Source organism: Prinia subflava, chromosome 11 (assembly GCF_021018805.1).
Source record: "Prinia subflava isolate CZ2003 ecotype Zambia chromosome 11, Cam_Psub_1.2, whole genome shotgun sequence".
Classification (NCBI taxonomy): Eukaryota; Metazoa; Chordata; class Aves; order Passeriformes; family Cisticolidae; genus Prinia; species Prinia subflava.
In genome coordinates this window covers 21,121,991-21,145,836 of record NC_086257.1, presented here as the reverse complement: position 1 = coordinate 21,145,836, position 23,846 = coordinate 21,121,991, and the positions used below count along the sequence as shown (strand labels likewise).

General features: G+C 41.0%; 1 protein-coding gene across 3 annotated transcripts in view; it reads left to right on the top strand.

Annotated features, from left to right (window-relative positions):
* FNDC3B (fibronectin type III domain containing 3B) overlaps nucleotides 1-23,846 on the top strand; it is a 186,064-nt gene that overhangs the window by 23,195 nt on the left and 139,023 nt on the right. For 2 of the 3 annotated variants that reach the window (XM_063408242.1, XM_063408243.1), the window contains exons 2-3: nucleotides 13,477-13,615; nucleotides 21,346-21,421. In XM_063408242.1, the coding sequence (XP_063264312.1) occupies nucleotides 13,505-13,615; nucleotides 21,346-21,421 (187 nt within the window). In that variant the 5' untranslated portion in view covers nucleotides 13,477-13,504. Of the gene's footprint in view, nucleotides 1-10,455; nucleotides 10,473-13,476; nucleotides 13,616-21,345; nucleotides 21,422-23,846 lie in introns of those variants that run through there. The other variant, XM_063408244.1, reaches the window with a different exon arrangement.

The window sequence follows — 23,846 nt, the reverse complement described above, 5'->3', positions numbered from 1 at the left end:
AGGGCTCAAGGACACACTGTCAGCCCTCACAGGATTGGGTAGCAGGTTAAATCCAGGAAAAAAGAGAGGGAGAATTTGAGATTTTTCTCTTGACCATTTTAATAGTTCTTTGAACTTGCTTATTTCTGAATGCTGCTTAAAGCATTCCAAGGGTTTTAGGATAAATGAAGGTATTTATACTCATTGTGTAGATGAATGTGCATATATGTGTGTATATGTACATACCTCGTGACTTGTGAGGGATAGCAAACCTCTGTGATTAGGTGTGGGAAGAGTAGGACCCTGAATGAAACCACAGGAGATAAAATTGCCAAGGGAAGCTGCAAAAGCAGTTACCAGATTTATTGTATTGATGGAGAGTGGTCTGACACTGTTGTACCGAACAGAACCCACCTCGTTTTGGTTTTGGGGCCACTGCCATGTCTTGAGATGCTATAGTTTGGAACCAGCAGTGAGTTCTGTACACCTGTTCTGCATGTTCATATCTTCTTGCCACTGATTAGGGTTCTTGAATTCATGTTTTAAAAAAATCTTTGTGACCTCTACCTTGTGTTTGACTATGTGCTATACTGATTTTAACATAAGCACCTAAAATGCTTCATCCTTTGTCTGGCAGAGCTATTTATATTTGGGATGAGGAGTTGCTTGCTGTAGTTCTACATTACCAGTTTGCCAGTGACTGAGTAACTTGATGACAAATGTAGATCCCTGTTACAGTATCAGTTACAGGTCTGACAGCTGGTGTATAATGTTTTACTGCATTACATTTCTTTTCCTATACTGATTCTTCCTAGAGAGAATGGTGACTTCTGAGAGTGAATTTCCAGTCTGTTAGCTGGCCTAAAAATCCCAAGTATCTGTGATGTTAGATACTTCCACGTTTCTGCAGTTTTAAAAATCAGCTTTCTGTTACTCTTCAGGAATTCTTAATCCTTTTAAAACCTCAATGATGCTTCAGTATTATTGCTGTAAGCAGAATGCAGTCAGGGATTGTACAATTGTTTTTTGTTTATTATTAGCCTAAGTACTGTGTCTACAGGTAGGAGGCTCAACCCACTACTGTTTGTCATAAGTAGTAAATTATTAGTAACAGAGTGACTTTCCTTAATTTGATCGATCCAAGAAGTGTTCAAAAAAAGCCTTAAAGACTAATGTACCATGACATGTTCTTAATAATAAATGTGTTATAATCTGCTCAGTTTGGATGAATATGGATAGCTCATCTGTTAGTTCAGACCAAGTACTCCTTTGAGATTTCTGTACCACTAAACTATATCCACATTTAGGGGGAAAATCAGAGCATCTCTTCAGCTTCAGATTTAAAGATAAAAGTTGTAACAAGTTGAGGTTCTGGTAGAAATAATGATCAATCTTGTTCTGCACTTCCTTGAACAGAGAGGATGCTGAGGGTAAAGCAGCTGGTAGTTGTGCTGAATTTCATAGTACTAACTTCTGAGTATTTAAAAGTGTGGTGGACAGTGATGATGACTTTCTGCAGAGGTGTAGCACTGACTCAGATGTGCTGTGCTCCAACAGGCTCTGTGAGCTGTAAGGTATCTCTGGCACCTGTGGGATGATGAGGGGCAATTTGTGATTTAAATTCATAACAGGGCTTGATGCAGCAACACCTGGGAACACAGAGCAAGATGAGAGAAAAATCTTATGGTTGAAATTTCATCTGGGGTAATGGAGAAAAAAAATTAATCCAAATTCAGTAAGGATGAGGGAATTTCCTCAGTGAGCACTGGGAGGAGGGTGAGGTGCTGAGCAGGTGGGGTTTCTCTGCAGCATGCAGTTCTCATCAGCAGGTTAAGCCTCCCTGAACACCCTGGCTGTTCTTCTGTACCAACCCGGAGCTACGATTAGGGACTAGAGAGAGAAATGGGAGGAGGGATATGTTCACATGAGAGAGAGTGGGAGTGCATTTTTTTCCTATGCTATTACTATTACTTTTGAGTCTATTACTTTTGGGAGTCTATAAAAATTGTTGCATGGACATGTCATCTTCCTCCCGTGCCCCAAGAGTAATAAGCCATGGTGTAGGCAGAGAATAATATCTAAAAAATAAGTTTAACTTATTTTTTAAACCAGATATTAACATGTCCAATGATGACAGAGTGTTCTCCCCTTAGAAACTGGGGAACAAATGCAATCTGCTTGAGTCTCTGGGACTTGTGAAGCCTTTAGCTGGGAGAACAGCTGGTGTTAATGGGTAGGTGTTTGTCACTGATTAACTGTGTACTGTATTGTTCAGGTGGGTATCTGTGCTGCCAAAATGTGACTGAACTGGGTCAGAATGTAAATATTAAAGAACTGAGATTGTGCCGTACTTTCGGTGATAACACCTGGGTGTTCCAGCTTATTCACACGACTGAGTGTGCCCCGATAGAGCTCCCATGGGAGTAAAACCTGGTCAGGTCATGTGTCAGGTAAAATTGAGCACAGCTAAATTGGACTGAGAAAGCTTTTTTCTTGCTCAAGTCCTGTGCTAATGTGGTCAGAACCCTGCAGGCAAACTCCTGCGTTTGCTGATATTCTAATGTTTCTGCCTCCACTGTCAAAGAAAAGCTGCTGTCATGCCACATTGAATTTTTCAAATTTATTTATATACATATATACTATATTTGTGTATTTCACCTCAACTCAGTGTAGCATTCCTTGCTCCATGAGGATTTCTATGAATTTTTCTTGTAGTAGCCAAAGCGAGATGAATTTCCAGTAAAAGCTTCAGGCTGTCAGGGCATGTGGTGGTAAAATGTTTTATATTTATGAAAGATACTGTGGAAAAAAAACCTCCAGAGAATTAGCCTTTCTTGTAGTTTCAGTCATTTTATCACTTGGCTTTCTCCCACTTGAGTTACGAGATGGGTTTTCTTATATTTGAAGTACTAGTATATTTTGTTCTCACCTGTTTATTGAAATTCTGTGGGTGAACTGTATATTTGTACCTTTCCCCCAGCCTCCCCAAACTGCTTACTGTTAAGGTAATTTTCCCCACTTCCTTATGCTAACCAAGCCCATTTCTTGAAGTTCAGGTTTATATATTTTAGGATGCAAGACTAATTTTTTTCTGTGCCTTTCTGAAATACTTTAAGCTTTGAATTCTAGCTAGAATTATAAATAAAAAATTTATCAGAGAACACAGAGGTTTGTTTTTTTTTTTTTTAATTTCTTCCCAGAAAGCTGAAATCCTGTGGATGGCTATTGCTAAATAGTATTACGGTCAAAAAGATTTTGTGTAACAAGACTCAAAGATAAGCTCTGCTTTGTTAATGATGAGTTTATTGCTGCTAATCTGCTCTGAGCTTGTACAATGGATCCACCCCTTGTTAAGTGGCAAACAGGCTGGTTGTGCCAGCCTGGGAAACAGATGAAGTTGGTGTGGTGTGGTTTATCCATGGGCCTGGGGATGCTGTTATGCAGGCAGGGAGAGGGAAGGATGAACTCTGGTATCTCACAGAGCAATAATAAAAGTGCATCTGTCTTAGTAAGTCACAAACTTTTTTGGTCTCATGACAAAACCCCTCTCATGCTTAGTAAGACCAACTTCTACAGAGAACAACTTGGAACAGGCTGCCCAGGGACGTGATGGAGCCACCAGCCCTGCAGGTACTGAAAAGATGTGTAAATATGGCATGTAAGGACATGGTTTATTTGTAGAAATGGCACTGCTTGGTTAACAGTTGAACCCAGTGGTCTTAAAGGTCTTTTCCAACCTGAACAATTCTGATTCTTCTTTTCTGTGGATTTCTTGTCTCTATTTGAATAGACTCTAGACTCCTGCACGGCCAAAATTTGGTAAGTGGTTATGGAAATGAATTTATCTGAGTGTAACAAGGGAAAATGAAGCTTCAGGTGCATGTGACATGAAACTTGAAAGTTGGTTTGCTTTCTGCTGCTTGTCTAAGCTTTTTTGCTTGACTGGAATTTTGTCATCTAAAGGATGCGGAAAGTTCACTTGAGCTTCAAGGGTTTAATTAGCTTCATTGGAGCTGTGTGTGCTTGTATCAATAGGGAAATGTACAGAAGCATGACTGTCCCCTTTTTGATTAAATACAAACTTTGCATTAAAAAAGTCATCAGTTTGCAGGAATTTACTTTCCTTTATTTAGCTCATCCTGGCTCTTATTATTGGCTTGTGTATATATACCTTGACTTTCCACAGCTTTCTTTGAAGCCCCTTAATAATACTGTTCATACCTCAAAGCTGTAGTATAAAAGTCAGTAGGTGAAATATTAGGAAACTTTAATTAACAAAGTTACTCATTTTATTAATGAGTAACTCCTATAACTGGTAGGAGTGGGGCTGCTGTGTTTTGACTTCACCCAGGGTGGGAAGAGCATCTGTACTGCTGGCACTATGCCTTGAGCCTGCTTTTCAACCAACACTTCTGGGTTTGGTGTAATTTTAAGTGCTGTTGGTTTCCCAATTCATAAGGCAAGCTGTTCAGTACTTAACTGTATTTGTTATTATCAAAGACCAGTTTATTGAGAATAATTTTCATCTTTCCATTGCCTGAATGATTTGGCAGAGTATGGGAATGAGCTTAGAAGGATGAGGATTCAGAATTAAATTGGATACAGACCACCTGAGTGCTGGGTGACCCCACCAGATTGTCATTGCTGTAGAAAAAGAACTTTGTTTCTCCTTCAGTCTGTATTACAAACTGTGCCTCACTTCAGACAGGTAGCGAACACCAAAGGTTTTCCCTTTTAAACCATTTAATTGGTGACCTGAGCTTTCTAGCTGCAGCAAGTGGCACATTCAGCACAGCATTTTCTGTCTAGGTAGAGACCCTTTGTCTTCCCACCCTAAAGGAAACAAACTGCCCTGGTACTCTGCATTTAAAGATTTGGGTTTTTTTCATTCATTGATGTTTTATTGTCATTGGAGATAAAAAATCAGATACCTGGAATGGGAGAAGCTCCTTTCCTGTAAGGTCCTGGATACCAAAATTACTCAATGAAAAATGGAACAATGACTTGACTTTGTGTGTGTGGTTTATTTTTTGCTGGTGAGCTTCAGATCTTTGTTTAATGTGAATTCCTGTCTATCTCCAATTAGGAGAAGCCTTCATAGGTAGCATACTGTCTTCATTTTCATGAAGCAGTTCAGAAAAGTAAAGAAATCCTGAAAAATAAAAAACTTAATGCTCTGTGAAAGTGAGGGACGGTGTAATAAAACTTTAACTTTCTCTCCTGATGCTGAAAAGTTATGGACTGATGGGGTTTGGGTGGTGGGGTTTGGGTTGGTTTTCTTGTTTTCTTTTGTGGTTTGAACACTTGGATGTTGTGAGCACGGTGATAATACCGGGCTCAACTTCCCTCCTCCATGAGAAACCTCTCCGGCAGCCATCCAGAGGTGCTCCCTTGCTGTGGCTGCCCCGTGTGAATGCGTGGTGTTGAATCCCAGGGTGGAATGGGAGATCTCTGTGGAGAGCTTTCCCACAATAACACAATGAGCCACTTTGTCAGCGCAGCAGCGTCAGCCCGGAGTCAGGTTAGCGGGGAATGGCGACAGCAGCCGAGTTTGTGTTGCACAAAGGTGTGCTGAGACCTTGTAGAAATGGGATTTGGTATGCAGGCTTTTCAAGAGCTGCAGATTGATATGATAGATAGCCCTTTTTTTTTTTTTTCCTGCTTCGTAGTTTAATTAGGGGTAAAAAAAATAATCCCCACCCCATTGATTCCAGTAGATTCCCCATTGCACAGGAACTCCAAGAGAGATAACCAAGGTCTTTGTGGTATTATTGCAGTGAGATTATTTGAGAGAGTAGAGTTGAAGGGGAGGGTATTTATCGACAAATGCTGTGCTTATCAACCTGTAACCATGATTAATACTTTGGCTATTAAATGGAGGAAGAAAGCAAATAGATGAAACATACCTGTGGCTTATCTGACTTCCACCTTTGTGCAAGAGCGTCTCTTTGCATAGAGGTTCTGCCCGTGTCCCTGGGCACGTTCTTGGGCTTTCAGCCCTCATCTGGGGGAGGTCAGGACTTAATAAAAGTATTAAGAGTGCATAAAAATGTACTCTAGTGCAAATGTTTGCGGGATCAGGGCACAGTTTAGACAGGTGTAGGTCTGGACTGAAGAGAGTTGTTCCTCCTCACACAAATTGCTTCAAGCAAATAGCAGGTTATTTGAATTGTGTTTAAACTTACTGAACATCTTGCTAGACTGTGTGAATTTTGTCAGAGGCAATGCAGATTGCAGAAAACCTGAAAAGGGTGATCATTTAGTTACAGAGTGTGCAGCATTGTCTCTGTTTTGTAGAATTGCTCTCTGCACCTAGGGGCCCAATTTGTGCTCTTGGTGGAAGGAGGGCTATTGGGCCACTGTCACTCTCCTCTCCTTGCCCTGGAGATGGGGGACCACAGCTGGAAGAGCTCTGAGCTTTCCTGCTGACCTGTGGAGAGGCAGATACCATCAGAGAATCACAATAGTTTGGATGGAAGGAACCTTAAAGCTTCTCATTCCATCCCCTGCCATGGGCAGGGCACCTTCCACTATCCCAGGTTGCTCTAAGCCCTGTCCAACCTGGCCTTGGACACTTCCAGGGATGGGGCAGCCACAGCTTCTCTGGGCAACCTGTGCCAGGGCCTCAGCACCACACAGGGAAGAATTTCTTCCTAGTTACACAATCTAAGTCTACTCTTGCTTTGTCTCCATCCTGTTTCAAGTGACTTGTGGTCTTCTAGAGAAGCACAGAGATGCTGAGTGCAGATGGGAGTGTGTTATACATCTGGCAATTAAACAGCACCCAGAACTCTCTTAACTCAAATGTCTCTGAGGGTGGACAAGCAGTAACAAATTAGTTTGAAATGTTAATTGCTGCTTGTATTTTTGGAAGTGCGTGAAAGAATTTCCCTTGAAAAGAGAAAAAAGTTTGAAGTAGTTGCTATTTTAAAGCCAAGTTTTGCCAAAAACAACAACACTAAAAATCATGGAGAAAAAAGTAATTGGCCCCTATTGTGCAAGAAGAGTTAAACTCAGCCTATGGCTGCTTAGAAGAATTACTGTGAAATAGTGTGAGAATTGTGTGCTTGAAAACGACCCTTATTTTTTGCAGCTACATCCCTTGTGAGTCCCTTTATCCGTTTCAGAGGAAGGTGAGGAAAGAAAGGTGTGAGAACAAAGAAGGAAAGGAATATAAATAGCAAAAATGACTAACTTAATTTTCAGATTGAAGAAAAAAAGCACAGAAAAATTCACATGATGAGGGTGAGTTGTACACAAGTTGTCTCTGCAGCTTGCTCTTCTGCCAGCAGTGCAGGCTGTAGTTGTGGTGTGTTTGCGTGTTTTTGGAATTGATTTTTGAGCAGCAGATGAATTTGCTGTTCTAATACTATTTGCAGAAGCAAGAATGCTGTAGAACCATTGGATTAGCTTGTCTGCCTGTGGCTTTCTGCTCAGCCATAGCTAATATAAGCCTAATTTTGAAGGTCTGTTTCACCCTGGTGTATTTTATTCCCTTAAATCTAGTTCCACTAGGTTTGCACATGAATATGATGGCCTTCAGGCATTGCACACCCCAGGCATGGGTGGTGTGGCAGGAGGGCAAGTTCGCTTTTCCTACATGAGTTTTCACAAGATTTCCCTCTGGAAAACCAAGGGGAAAAACCCCTAGTGCAGTAAAGTTTTCTCTTTGGTAAAAGACTCATTTGTGTGCCAGGTTGCTTTATTCCAATATTTCATCAGAGCTATTATCTGCTGATTAGTTGTGCTTGCCTTGTGAAATAAGACACTCCAGCATGATGCAGTTTGACCTGATATCCCCATTCCTGATGCTCATTTCTGGTACATGTTGGAAGTTATTTGGTTATTCCATTTCTTCTCAAGGTTGAGCTAGGAACTAATTTTCAATAGTTTTTCTGTTCCTGAATGACAAACATTTCCTATGAGGGGTGTGCAGCTGGTTACAGCACAAATTTGTTGTTCTTTAAGATAATGGAGTTTCAAGCCTGGAAAATTTGAGGTCAAATTTTGGGTCTAAATAAATGCAAACTGCTGAAAATCTTCATATCATTACCCTCTGGATTGCTGCCTTGGGAATCTAACACCAGTGTGGGGAGAAAACACTGTTAACTTTCCTTGATCCTACGTAGAACTGAATAGTGCTGATAATTCCATCTTCAGAGATGGAATGTACCATGCACATTGAAATGTGTTGTTGTTTAAAATAAGCTAGAGGGGAATAAACCCACTGATTAATTACAGTGGTTAAGTTTTGAGAGGATGTTTATGCTTTTCAGCTTGCTGGAGATAGGATCCAGCTACTGTGGCCTTGTGTCTGTGAAATGGCACACAGAGCAAGCAGCAGGCATTTCACTACCTCTTCATAAAATGCCAGTGGATTGTGTGTATGTACTCCCTCTAATCTGCTTTCTTTTGTCATAACAGATTTTTAGAATTGCTTGTATTTCTTCAAAATTGTTATGAAGAAGCCCGTCTGTTTGGATGCTTCCAAATTAATCTACCGTGTTTGTAATTAAACAGAGAAAGAATCACAGAAAGAAAAATATTCAGGTTTCAGTGGCGCTTCAGACGGATGTGATTTAACTAAACTAATGAAGGCACATCAGACAAGACAAATTCCAGACTGTTTGTGCCTTGACCAACCATCTGTGCACATACCTCCAGGTACTGCTCATGTCTCAAGAGGCTTTTCTACATGAACAATTATTACCACTCCTCTTTGAATTGGAGTGGCAAGCCATGGCAGGAGTCTCTTGAAAGCAGCTATATTTACCGCTCTGCTTTTCAGTGAAAATATAATTGTGTTATGTATATTTTAATTAATCCTGGGTTTCCATGTGTGTTGTACAAAATGCAGCAGGCAAACGGGGCAGTGTGTGAGTTCTCTCATTTCTTGCACGTAAATTCCAGCATCAGCAGGAATGTGCAGAAGGAGCACTCGTAGTTCAGAGCCTTCCTAGTGGATTAGAGACCCATTTTAAACTCTTAATGTCTGAGAATGTGTGTGTACAAGTAAGACTATGGATACATATTCTCCTTGTACATAGTAGCAATTTTTTTCTTACTTACTTTTCTTTCTTATTCAAAAGATTATTCAAAACTACTCTGGAAAACCACCCATTTCTTCAGCTATATAATAACTAGCAGTAACATGATTTGACATGCCAGACTTTGATAGAATTCTGCAACTGCACATATAATGTCCTGAAAAATAACAAATAATTACAGGACTATTTCTCTTTATGGAAGAAGAATAAGATATGCAGCAGGTAATAGCTTCTGTGAATACTAAATGATTTTTTTTAAAATTCTCTTTGTATTTTACCGTATATCCTTTCCAAAGTGACCTGCATCTAGAAATATTTGAGTCTTCTCTGTTTTCAGGGCCTGTGTTTCTAAAGATGGGTTTGACCTCTCAGTGTGCCAGGTGGAACTCCCTGTGACATGAACCTATGTTTCCATACATATTTTTTAACCATGGCAAAGCTTTTTTAGGCAATTCCTCCTTCCTCTTATCTTGACTATAACAACACAAGTGTTTGAGGGTTGGTGCCGTGCAGTGGATGGGGAACCCTCCTGTGTTCACATTAGCTGTTCAGGTGATGCTGCAGGTTTTGGGTTGCTGTTAGGATGTGGTTTGGAGGATGCAGATCAGATATCAGAAATCCTTTCCTTTCTGGGTCAGAGAACTGCCAATTTCTGAACATCCTCACTGCAGAACCTGGTCTGCCAGAGAAAATGTGTGGCTGGGGGGAGAAACAGTTGCCTTGTGACCAGTGGTCAGCAGGGCAGTTATCAACAGCCTTTGGCTTTTGGTAACACCAGAACTGGCTTTGCCCATGGTTTTAAAGTATGAAGTGCAAGAGGAGCTCACCCAGCCCGTACAACATGGTAAAAGAGGGGTTCCTATGGGGCATGTGTTAAAGTAGTGCTGGAGGGGAGCCTGTTAAACTGTGTGACCCTGTGCATTTACCATCTGTGTGTGCACTTTGTCATGGGGAAGTGGTAAGGGGATTTTTTTTTTCAGGGTGGAAAGAGAAAGTTCTTCCATTTTAAGTTTATACTGTGTGCGTTTCAAGAATTTCTTTAATCAAGGCTGGGATTGAAGGTGGGGTAGCTTCATACTCTTTCTGCTGTATATTCTCTTCTATTCAGGCAGACTACCCCTACATATGCACTGCAGGAGCAAAGTGTGCATTTAGCACTGAATTTTAGTTGTACATTAAATAAACCTGGGTACGTGGCTCTGCTTAGTATTGAAAACTCTCTGTCCTTGTTGTAGTACAACTTCTGTAATTCCAGATGATTGTGATAAAAAAGCAGAACACTTTGTTCAGGAGCTTTTAATGGTCTGCTGAAGGGAAATAAAAATCAAGCCTTTGGAAAGAGCAGTCACAGGACTCAATATTCACAACTCCTCTTGCTTCTGCCAGGTTCTCTGCATTTGTCTGCCATAGCTGGACGAGGTTCTTTGGCTTTGTAAAAGACAGAAGGTAGGAAGAAAATCACAGAAAGAAAAATGTTCTTGGCTTCCAGCCCTATAAATAGCATGGGTGAAACCTTCTAGGAAAAGTAGAACTGGGTATCTTGATGTGGTTCACACTGCTTTTGGAATTTCAGGAAAACTGACGTAACCTGTTGGGTCATGTTATTTGACCATACATGGACACTGAGTTTTAGATAGTTACGCTTTATTCTTCTGTGTGTTTTAATTTTCTCTCTAGTACCATGTGCAACTAATTTATGTATTACTAATTCACATATTGAATTAATTTAAGGAAATGGAGTCATCTCAGGGATCAGTAGAAGGCTACAGTACTGAATTGAAAATCAAGTTTGCAATAGTAATGTGCAGACATCAAAAGATTTGCAAGTTTTGTTTGGGGACAGAGACCTCAAACTTGGATGGTTATTTCTTCCTTGCTCTACAGCAAAGTGGAAAGCTGTGATTTCCATATTCCTGGAGGAAGCTAGACAGGGAGATGCAGCCTCTCACTCCATGTTGGCATTGTTGTGACCTGTCCCAGCCAAACCTAGGGAATGTAGACGTACAGGAAATATCTTCTTAAAATTTAAATATAGTCAGCTTTCTAGACAAAACCCCAAATTTGAGTTACTACCTGAAAAAAAGGCTGTGGGTAAGTATTTGGCAGTTCATATTTTAGCTGAGGAAGAATTCTCATATCCTGGAATGTGACCTGGCTCTTTGAGTCGTGTCTGGTGTTCTCTTCCATCGATGTTCCCAGTTTGCAGGAAAAAGAAACTGTTTGTGTTCAGACCTCACTTTCTTTTGTATTAATCAGCTTTGCATTCCCTGAGGGAGGAGGAACACCAGGCTTTAGGAGGGAGTGTGCTAATAAACCTGTTTTAAGTAGGATGGATGAACAAATAAGCTCAAAAGGTGCATGAGGCCTGTTTCTAAAGGGTTTGGCTTTGAAGTGAAGTCTGCCAGTCTCATGGTAGATGTTTTAACTCTGCCTGGAGTACATCTTTGTGAAACACTGCCAAAAATTCCTGCCAATGGCTGTGCCTTGTAGCCAGTACTGCTGCTAGTATCATCTCTGGTGGGGTCATACCAGACCTGACAAATAGAGGAAGCCCTTTTTATTTATGGTTTCATATTTTTTCCTGTTTTTCTCCTTTCAAGTGAAGCAAGTGTAGACACGGCTGTAGTGACAAACCATTAATAAAGCAGAAGGAATGTAGCTGCAACACTTTAAATAATGACACGTAGCAAATAAATGTCAACATATCCGTTGTTGTGCCTGGAATGGAAATATTGCTAGGAAAATATGTTGCTTCAAGCTACAGTATGAGGTTTTTTTCCTCGAGAAAATAGCATCAGGGTGATGCTTAAAGTTCAACTTTTGGATTCAGACTAAATGAACGTGTCATTTGTTTAGGGATTGGGATTTTGTTTTATATGGGTTTAAAATAGTTTCTATGAAAATTTTGTTCTTTACAAATAAACTTTAAATGTGAATATATACATTTGCACACACACCAACTATAGATGCATAAATAAATGCATGTATAGCCAGAGTAGTTGGAGGTACAACTGGCTGTTGACTAAATCAGTGTGTTTCCATTGAAAGCTGTTCATTCATGTGGTCTCTGGTGTTCATTATTGGGCTCTTTTAGTCCTTTTCTTAATCCCAAGCAGTTAAGAAATGGTTCAAAACCTTACATATTCTCTTCTTCCTTGTTAAACAAACAGAACTCCCCAAATGTGAAGTCTCACTGTCCCACTCCTCTTCCTCCACCCCCAAATGAAGACAGTGTATTTCAACTAAACTCATAATTTAGTTGTTGAACTAACAAAAAGTAATTTGAAGTCTAGCAGCATTTGGGGCCGAGGGGATATAAGATTTGCAGCATCCCTGCAGCAGGATGCTCCAACCCTGGTGAGGCTGGCTCAGTCCTTCATCCCCTCTGGAGCAGCTGAATTAAACTCCTGGTTTATGGGTCTCTAGTTGTGTCTCACACTCTTTGCCAAAAATTCCCCTTTCTGTACTGTGGTGTACTCTGATCATCTTGTGCTCGCTGATCACCTGTGCTGCCACCCAAGTCATGTCATATTTTTTTTTCTAACTTGAATTTGGGATGTATATGAAATTATTCAGGGTGACTTTGGGATTCTCTGGCATGAGGGGTACTAAGGAGCCTGCTCACCACTGAACATGTGAGGTTGCTTTGCTTAGGTGGTGTTGTGCAGATGTCTAGATAAGATATGTGATGACATCATCCATTTTATTCACTAGAGCTGTGTTATTGCCCCATAAACCAGCATGATGATACCTTTAACACTGAATTAAGACTTATTTTTACAAGGCAGCTTCTCGTGGTTTTACTGATGCTCACGTATCACATCAGTTGGCTGTGGAAGGGGGAGGGTGTGCTGGAAGTGATGTGTGATTTTTCACAAATCCTTATGTGATGTCATCATTTTCTGTTGCCTTTCCTGGAATGGGTGTTCAGAACATTGAGGATGTGCTGTCCCTCCTGCTCCAGCAGAAGCTGTAATCCTTTTGGGTCAGGATTAGGTGGAAGTCAGGTGTCTGGTCTTTGTTTTGTAGTGGCAGTTCACACTGTTTACAGGGCCCTAGAAAGAAAATAAAGGTGTTTGAAGTGTGGCTATTGAGTGAAATTGCTATAACATCTTCACTGCGCCGATGATGTTGTTGCAAGAGCTGTGGCACGATGGTGATTTAAGAGCAAAACTCTAAATATCTCAGAACCTGCCTATTTCAGCAGGAGGGCTGAGGTTTAAAACTGTGGGAAAGAGTGGAAATCTGGCTAGCTGGTTTTTGAAATTCTAGGAAACATGACTTTCCATGCTCTTGATTTAACAGTTAAAAGTTCCGTTCAGAGCCTTGAGCTCTCGTACGCCTCCTCTTATAAAAGCAGGGCTCCTGCTTAGGTTCCTGAATGGCAGAACGACCTCCTCAAGTACAGCAGAGTTTTTGCAAGGTCCTTAACTGATGTCTTCTCTTGCAGGAAGCCTGTTGAGGAGAATTCTCCATGAATGTACGTCACAATGATGATGACCGACCAAATCCCGCTGGAGCTGCCGCCCTTGCTGAACGGGGAGGTGGCCATGATGCCTCACATCGTGAATGGCGATGGATCACAGCAGGTCAGAAATGGGCTGGCTTAAATAAACTATTTCTGAATCAACAAGATGTTTTCAAGATGGGGAAAATGGTTTTTTGTAACACTAGAGAGTACAGAATATTTCCTGGGATGTAGAAATCTGCCTTTATGCTGAAAAGACATTAAAAACAGTGATTGAGGTGTACCATTAAATTGAATGTGTTTGTTTGCATGTGTGTTCATTGAAGTAAAAATAGTGGAACTGGAACAGTGGCTACAAGTGCTGCATGTTTGAGGGCTTTGCAGAAAGTTAGTCTCATGATTTACTTGAGCTCACTCTTGTCCAGACGTCTTAGTAGCATTTGTGGTGAGATTTTTAGATTTTAAAAATGCTGAGGTGAGAAAAAAAATGAAAGTAAGAAAAGAAATGGAGAATAGCAGTGATGTCTACTAGTCTTTGCTTACCTCGCTATACAGCAGGCCTGTGTACTACCCTGTGCTTCATTACAAGAAGCAGATGTGAATTTTGAGTGGGTTTTTGAACAAAGGCAAGATTAAGGTTGCTTTTTTATTTTTTTTTCTGGGAGTTACTCTCTAATAAGTTTGATCAGAAGTTGGTAGTGTGATCATAAGACCACAGCAATGCCTTTGTGTCACAATACAGCCTGGAGGTTCAAGCTGGTGGGTGGTAGGTTCCCAAAAATGTCATCTGGGGTCAAGGTGTCTCTTTGGAGAACATCTACCCTGGCAATATTTTTTGTTGCCCAATTTGGTTCTCTCCTCACGTGAGAAATTTCTGCAGAGTATTGTAATGAGAATTGTAGAAGCAAGCTGTCCTTCTTGAATCAATATAAAAGGTCATTCTGTTACTTCTCGTTCTCTGGATCATTTGTTCCTCCTTCCAAGCTGTGTTTTGAGCTAGACTAACCTCAAGAGGAAGAATAATTTCTGCTTTCCTGGTGAGATTCTAAGTCCTTTTGGTTATCTGAAATCTCATTATGATGTAGATTTTCATTGTTCTGATTGGAGTTTTTTTTTAAGTCATTTTTGCAGTGTGCTTTGACTTGAAAAAATAAAAAAGAATGCTTTTAGTGGCTGTATTTACCAAGTCCAATATTAGTATGCTTAGATGAAGGAACAGTCTTATTCATACTGGAAAGGATAATTGTTCTCTAAGTACACACTTTCTTCCTTGCTGGAAACCACTTACCAGGTCAGACTGTCCTGTCAGTCCCTCTGTATTACAGAAAGAGTATGTGAGTTGTTCTGAGCCCTCCTGTGAGATGGTGCTCTAAGCCCAATATTTCAATTTCCCCATCTTTGATGACTCAGCAGCCTGGCTTGGCAGATGCCTCTGTTGCCTTTAAAGTAGTTTCTCAGCTAATGTTTTACATTAAAAAGATTTGCAGGTGCACTGGAAGCACATTGCTTTTTGCTTTTGCTGTATTATGCAAGCACAACTCAGTAGGACACTTCTGGGCCACGTCCCCCTTCTGTGTGTTTGCTGGATGATGCTTTTAGATGTCATCTCCTTATCTCTTTGAAGTACCTGTAGCTTGAAATACCAGTTTTCCATGGGACTTTTTTGGCCTCTAGTCTGGATGTGCCCTTATCTGTTGCAAAGCTTAACTACCTCTGTGCTTTATTGTCTTCATCCTATTCCTGAAGCTTTAGGTGATGTCTTTGCTTTTTAAAAGTACAGTTGTAAAAATGGAATGAAATGGGAATAAATGCTTTGTTTGATCTTTGCAAATGACCTATGTTAATTGCTCTTAACATGGTTTGTTGTAATGAGGAAACAAATGTTAAGTGTTTGTTGAAAGAGGTTTATTTTAGTTACTTGTAAGGTGGGAAGAGCCTTCAGGATAGATTCACATAGGAATGACTTCCTTAAGAAAGTTATTTATATGACTCCATAAATAGGTTCTAGCTTTAGGAGGACACACATTTACAGGGTGTGATTACAGTCTCCATTAGAAGCTGGTGTTGAGAAAGCATCACAGCAGAGCTGGTGGAAGATGAGGTGTGTGGAGTTTTCCAGCAGGGCAGGTTGGTGCCTCGTGCTTTGGGGCTGACAGAATGGAGGTTCTGATGGGCTGCTCTGGGTGCACTGCCTGTTGCTCACCCTCAGGTGTTACTGGATTTGTGAAGCCTCAGCTGTGCCAGCAGCACAGAGCTGCGCTGGGAGCTGTGCCTGGAAATGCTGAGCTCCAGGGAAAAGCCTTTCCTCAGAAGACCTGTTCTTATACAGGTAGAATACAGCAGGCTGGAGCTGGTGAAACACCTTGGCCTTGCCAGCAGCCAGCTGGAGAGTGATGCAAAAGGCAAATCCACCAATAGGCCTGCAGTGTAAGGCAATGGGAACATTCACTTGCTTTATCTTCCTGAGAGTAAGGGCTGCAGAGCTGCACAAGGCAGGGCAAGGAATGTCTCTGCCTGCCTGACAGTAATCCCTTTCCCCTGGACTACCCAAAATGGCATTTCTAGCACTGACTTGTTTTTTTAGTTTCCCACACTTTATTTCCACTACTGCTGACTGCGTTTAATGCTTTCATGTCGCTTCCAGAGCTGTGTCTGCTTCTAATCCACTTGTAACTCCGTAGGGGATTCAGGGAGCAATAATTAACCTTTTGCTCCAAGATTTTGAGTGGTTTCCTGTAGGTACTCCATTGCAAGCTCTAAAAAGCTTGGAGTATAAAGTGGAGGGGCAGCTAGCTGTGCTACAGCACATCTGTACAGAATGTTGGGTTAATTAGTTGGGGAAATTTTATTTCAGCTTGGTTCACTCATTGCACCTGCAGAGGTGCAGCAGGTTTTCTGCTTGCCTAATCTTTGCAAAGCTGTATTTACCAACACAGTGCTGTGGTCTCAGCACTTGGCTTAAGCTTAGGGACTGCACATAGAGCTGTTTGTGCTTGTTCTTGTCTTTTAGGGTCCCAGGCTTTAAATGAGGGAGACAAGAGTACAGCTGAATGAGGAACGAGATTTGGTACTTTACATAACAAGTCTGTGCACCTTGCAAACAACTGAAAGCACTTTAGCTGGGTTTTATACTGAACCACAGCATCTGAGATGAGGGAATGAACTTTCTGCCAAAATTTAGTTACTTCTTCCTGGTTTTTTTGTTTATTAATTTATTTTATTTTTACTGCTTCTTTGGCATGTGTGTTTTAAGGTTTGATAAATTAGGTGGTTCAGGATCTGCTGCTTGTTTTGCTGTCCAGAGCACTCGTGGTAAACTGACTGAATTGTTTCATGCCTCTATTAATACCTCTATTTTTTGTCCAGTCAAAAAAAAAAAAAATAGTTAAGCCCAGACACTACTTTTGAAGTAGTCATTTTAAAAAGTCCGCTTTATTGTTTAAGATGCAGCATGTGCCTGATTTTTCTTACTGAAGAGATGCTGCAAGTGTTTACCTTCCTGCTCTGTGTGACTGAGGGATGTGTTCCTCAGCACGGTGCACACAGAATGGTGTGAGATCCCTGGTCCTTCATGTGGGATGCACCTGGAAATTCACTGGGATCTGGGGTATACAGTCTTTTAAAATAGATAACAGAATGAATAGAAGTGATTGTTTTGGGTTTTTGTTTTGTTGTTTATTTTCTTTTACCAGAAGATGCAATGCATTCCATAAATTAAGCACTGTAGAAATTGTAAATGCAGTGAATTTGAATGGTTTAAAGCATTTGTGAGGAACCTGTGGCTGGATCCCAGGTGTTGCCTATGATGTTGTGCTCCCCAGCTGTATGAAGCATGATCTATCTCATGGAAGGAAAAATTCACCACACTGGAAAATGTTTAATGTGGGGTTTTAATAAGCCTGAGCCCTGCAAGCAGCTCTTTGACCTCAGTGAGGAAAATGTTCTCATAAGGGGGGAATACTTTAAGTGTGCTCTGGGACTGCATTGCATCACATGGATTCAGGTGAACGTGATCCTGCTCACTGCTCTGAGAGGCCACAGAGCAGGTGGGGGATGATAGCCTGCCTGGAGTGTGGATTTTCTTCTGTGGGCTTAAACTGGTGCATAAGTACACCAGTAGCATATAAAAAGTTAATAGTGTATGCCCTTGGTCCTTAGCAGGTGGCATTTCTGCCTTTGTATGAGAGTGTTTGCCTATAAAATATATAGTTTATATCACAGAGTGGTTTGGATTGGAAGGGACAGTAAGGCCCATCTCATTCCACCCCCTGCCACGGGCAGGGACACCTCCACCAGACCAGGCTGCTCCAAGCCCTGTCCAGCCTGACCTTGGACACGTCCAGAGATCCAGGGACATCCACAGCTTCTCTGGGCAACCTATGCCAGGTCCTCACCACCCTCACAGTAAAGAAATTTTTCCTAATATCCAATCCAAAATGTCCCAGAGTCAGTTTATTTATTTCTGAACCTGAGCTTATGCCTGCATTAGCTTTGTGGGCACTTTTTCAGTCTCTTCCCCTGGCCCTGAGAGTTGGAGCCAGGGAGGCATAAGTGACACGTGCTTGACTTGTCATGAAAACTTATTCTGGATGTACTCTGTGGGATTATAAATATTTATAGTAGCTATGCAACTTAGTAACAGTCATCACTCGACAAACATGACTTTCAATAAAATAGAATGACATTCTTAAATGCAAATGTAAAGTAAATGCAAAAAAGAGCATTATGGAGATAATAAGCTTTCACTGAGGATGCCGCAGGTATGGCTGGGCTTCAGCACCAAGTGGATTAAACTGCTAAATTAAACATCCAAGTGTTTTTTAGGGGAAAGAAAAATCCTTTGGGATTGTGCTGCTGACGCCCTGCTCCTGGCTGTCACATGCTCCAGCTTTTTGGATGGGAGGAGGCCAAGGACTGAAAGTGGGCTGGGGTGACCTCGGACACCAGACCGCACCCTCGAGATGCTGCCAGCCAGCAGTGAGGGCTCCAAGTGACCCCTCAAGTTCTTCTCCCCTGTTGCCATCTCATAATTGTGCATACTTGTTATGATGAATATTGGAAGAGGCACAGCACAATTAAAGTTCATCTGGGTTTGTTTTCATTAAAATAGAGACGTTATCTTTACACTTTTTCATTGCTTTCCTCAGATTTTTTAATTAAAGGCGTTAGAAATGCATCTCATGAAGATCCCTTGTGTGAAAGGAAAGAGGGAAGCTGCATTCCAGGCTGCAGAATATGGCTTTGTTGTTTATGAGGACGTGGGGAAAAATAAATCACGGAATTAGTTTTAGATACTTAATGTGTATAAACAAAAGAAGTTGCAGTGTGCCTTGACATTATTTGTCCCAGGCAACTGGGACCAGTCAGGGGTGTTGGCTGGAAGGTGCCCCATACATAACACTCAGCGTGTGCTGTAATGGTTTGGCCTCAGCTCTGCATCTCCTTGGTCAGTGCTGTGCAGTTGTGAGCTCTGGGGAATTGTGTGCAGCATGGGGGGACTGCAGAGGGGACTGGGTGGTGGGATGGATTATGGGGAACACCCCAGTACTCCAGTTTTGGGAAGGGAGGGGCTGGGGCTGGGCTACAGCCTCTGGAAGGATCTTGCCTGAGGAGCCTGGTTGCTGCTGCTGGGTCTGAGGCCACTCTGGTTTCATGTCCTCCCTTTGTGCCCAGCCCTTGCTCCACTGTTGACCCACATCAGTCACACCTTGGCTATTCCTGTTTGCTCTTGATATTGCTGCCTTCCCCCAGCAACAGCCTGTAAATGTTTTTCTTCAGCTCCAAAGGTGGCTGGTTTGAGCATCTGTCAATAAGGAGTTATTTCCATATCTGTAATATTTTAATAGAAGCTACTGTAGATAAGTCCCAGGCTCTGCCCACAGGCTCGTGATGGGGGGACAAAGCTGTGTGGCTGCTGCTCTATAAAAACCAAATTTGTTACTGGAGCAGTTTGTCGTTTAAACCCCGTGTGATTAGGCAAGGATGATGCTGCTTCATTTTGACCATCACAAGCAACAGGTGTGATTGGGGATATCACCTTTCTTTAATGCAGAACTCCAAGGAATTATTTTTAAGGGACAGCTGTGGGTGTGCTGATGCGGACACTTGTGCTGGTGACAGACTCCTGGGACAGGAATTTGTAAATCTTCTGATAACTCTGGGGTAGGCGTGTGCCTTGTGTAGGAAGAGGAATCTTGCTTTAGGGAAAGGATGGAGCTTTACATGCACGGGGCATCAGTCTTAGTTAGGGTCTGTATTTTGAAGAGCTGAATCAAGTTCTTCCAAAGTTGTAAAGGTGTGCAAAGGCTTCTGATTTATGTGAATCAAATTTGTTAGTAAATAAGCAGCTTTAGGGCTGTTGGTTTAGACATGAAATGCAAATGAGCTCATGAAATATTTCTATGATTCTTAGCCTCTTTGCATTCTGGTTTCTTTGCATTCTGGTTTCTTGTTTGTTGAGTGTTTTGGATTTTTTTATTGAGCCGGGTGACACTGCATTGCTCTGCGCTTCTTTTGACCCGATGCCCGTGTCCTGTGGTGGATAATTCACGCCTATTCATAGCAAAAGAGCACTTAAATGCTGTCACTTAAATGTTGATTGTTTGGAGATTAGGGATGGAATGGCTTTGTGCCTTTTATCTTTTCTGAACCATTTATTGTGCTCTGTATGCTGGATCAGGTCCACTCTGATCAGTGCTCCCTGAGAAATGATTGTTGCAGACAACATAATGGCTTTCATATGTCATTTTCTGATTTCCAGCTTGTGCTTTAAAAATGTTGGTGGAATAATGGGTTTCTGTAGGATTACTGTAATTCAAAAGGTCATCTAGGTAATAATTATCTTATGCATTTGGCTTAAGGAATTCAGAAACACAACATGAATTCAAATTCTCTCTTTCCAGATTGAATGATTAAATTCTGCATGCAGTTGTCCCGGGATATAAAGATCAGACCTAAATTTAAAAAGAGCTTTCACAAAAAAGGTGTAGATTAATCTTGGTACAAATTGAAAATTTAATTTATATCTTGATTGAACTTCTGACAAAGCAGTTAGCAGAAGTGTGTTTAAAGTATTTTAGTGAAAGTTTCACGGGCAGCAATGTGGGATAAATGGTTTCTAGTTCCCAGTGAAACTGTCCATTTAAGAAAGAATTCTAAATCATCGGTTTTTAACCCGTTGTTCCAGACACCTGAACTGGGACATACTTTGGTGTTTCCTGGTCCCTGTGTGAGCCTATTATCTGCAGGATTCAGCAACGGGAGACTTAGGGGTGATCATTTTAGTATTTTAAAAAGTGTTATATTTGTTAATAAATACTTTATTACTGGTTCTTTGTGCAACTGTTGAACTGTTTGTGTGCTTACAGGTTTTGCTTAACTGAGATCTGTTGTGTGCAAGACTGAAATATAAATTTTTAAAAACATAACGGATCAACTCCCCACAGCAAAAAACTTAATTCTTGTGAACTTGAAATGCCATTACGGGTTGGTGCTGCATGTTGGAGTTTCTGTACTCTCTGTTCTCGTGTGCCAGTGGTCTGAAGATTTATGTCCTTAGCTACCATCATTTGGCAAAGTTAAACACACCCTCAAGATTTTGGTGTGGAACTCAAAACCATAATTCTCACCTGGATGCAATTCAGTTACATCTTTATTTCAGCTGTTAAAATGTAGGTGGATTTCAGATCTCTGCCTGCTCCTGGAATCTGGGAGCCACAGGTGTGATATGCCAGTCTGTTCCCTCCCTGCCTCCCCACCTCTTCCAGAATAAGGATAGCACAGTTGGTGTTTCAGGAAAACTTACATTTTTGGTGACCAGAATGAAACAAATGTTTATTTTTCTCTCCACAGGTCTTTTTGGTTCAAGTTAATCCAGGTGAAACCTTTACAATAAGGGCTGAGGATGGAACCCTCCAGTGCATCCAAGGTAAGAGGATACACAAGCATGTGGATGAGCATTGCTTTGCTTTATGGAATCCCTGTTCCATCATCTCTCCACAAATGTGGTGTGCAGCTCTGAAAATGCACTGAAGCACTGGGCAGTGAGAACTTGCAGACGTGGCTGCTCTCTGTATTCTAGGAGTTCAGGATCTCAGAATGAGTCATGCATTTCTTGGAAGTCCAGGAGGATTTCTCTCTTCTGTTATTTATCAGTCCCATCTTGCAGCCTCTTTGCATCTTTTCTTTGACACCCCCTCCATTTAAGCAGTGGAGGAGTGGGTGGTTCGTGCTTGAAGTTGCATCCCCATGGAAATGATGAATTAATAGTTGTTTGAGATAGACGTTACAGAAGCCTCCCTGAACATCATCCAGGGCTATTTGGTCTTGATGAGCAATAATAACAGCAATTTAAAGCTGCTTGTTGAGATTTATAGCCAGCATGCTGTGTGGTAAGAAATTGGTCCATGTGGCAATTAACAGAGGAATAAAGCTGGCTACTCCTTTTATTTGAAAAGAATGCTTTATTCTGGTGTAGTACATGAAAGATTTCCATTACAAATATAATTATGACCCCATTTATTTATAATTTTGTTCATGCTCAAAGTGGTGTTCGTACAGTGTATTTAAATGAATGCAACTTGAAACCTCCTGGTTCTGTATTCCCAGTAATTTAACGTGTTTGTGCCAATGGGACTTGTTTGGTACTCATCAGCAGTCTTTCGTAAAATTGATTTAGAATTTCTAGCATAAGATTGTCTCCTTTTATTTGCTGTAGCTGCTGTATTGACTGCCAAGGCTCATGTTTATTTGTATATACTCATTCAGTTTGGCCTGAAAATTCTTGATATTCTTTTCAAGCTAAAGCTTCTTATCCTACTTTATTGTAAAATATTTTTATTGATGAATTACATACATGCTTCAAACACAGGAAAGCACCTGACTATGTTGCTAGTTTGGTTTTTTTTTTCTTTTGGTAAAGCTGCTCTTACCATGCAGTTGTGGAATTTAATAGTGATCTCTTGCAGAAGATCTGTTGTAATCAGCCTGCAAATATACTAAGATTTGGATTCATGACAGTTCTGGTTTTGTGTTCTGGGGTTATTATAGAAGACAGTGGCTTATTTTGTGTGCAGTGTTTTTGGAAATTACACACCCCCTTGCTCCACAAATTTTAGTGCCTTTTTTCCCCCTCCTGTGATAGTTTTTGCTGTGTTTAAAGGTTATAGAGGGTTTGGTATGTTTAAAGGTGAATGCATTCCCTATACATAGGGCAGTACTCAGACAATAATGATGCATTTTCCAGTGCTCCCACACTGCACTATGATTAGCAGGATAAGGAATAATTTTAGCACTATGTTAAGGCAGCATGAAAGTCTTCCTGGGCAGTGCCTCTCGGCTGGTAGCTCCCTGTGGAACAGATGATACTTTCATTTTCCTTACTGCCACGTACTCAGGGTAATGACATAAGATGTGCTGCTGAATATTCAGAGTGGGAAGGACTGCTTTGTTACAAATTGGGTGATTCTCCTGAGTTCAGGGAGTGAACGCTGTTAATAAAAACTGGAGATGTCAGGCTTGGTAACACTGAATTCTTCAGGATATACAAAAGCTCTTCCCTTTGGCATGTGACTGTTCTGCAGGGACAGCTAACTTTGCTTATGTAGAATAATTTATTTTTTTTATTTTACTTTTTTGAGTATGACTTTTTGAGCAGTATGAAATCTTCAGGTTGTGCTCCTGGAGCCAGTTCTGGAAGTCCTGTGAGCCCCACTTTGTGTCCAGAACCCTGTTTGACTGTGGTGTATCTGGTGATGATGTCCTTTAGGGGACTGAGGCAAAAACAACAGAGAAGATGATGACTTAATGAATCTTCCTTTGTCTTACCAAGGTTGGAAGAAAGGCTCTTGCTTGAATAAAACCTCTGTGGAATATCCTCTGTTTTAAACACCCTGAAGTGTAATTAACTACTAATTGAGTGGCTAATTTTTAAGCCAGAAAGAACAGATGCACATTTGAATGTTTCTCATGTTTTGGAGTGGTGGAGAAATCTCAAATACAAAAACTTTTTCCAGTTCCTTGGAGTTGCAGCAGTAAAATAATCATTGAAGACTTTAAAAAAATAATAACCTTTAAATAATAAAACACAGGAATAAATACGTATTTGTAACTGAGGATGCAAGGTGTTGCAGAAAATACTCTCTTCATTCCTGGGTTTTTTTTTTTTTAGGCATAGAGATGAAGATGACTTGTTTAAGACAATGATTTATAAGCTCTGTAGATGATAGTGTGGGCCTGGATTAGGCAGCTCTTGGAAATGATGATGGCTGGGAGAAGTTCAGCTGGTCAGTGGGCATGGAGAGGGTCTGTGGTTTCCATGAAGGGACAGACTTAAAGAGAAAATAAATAAAAAA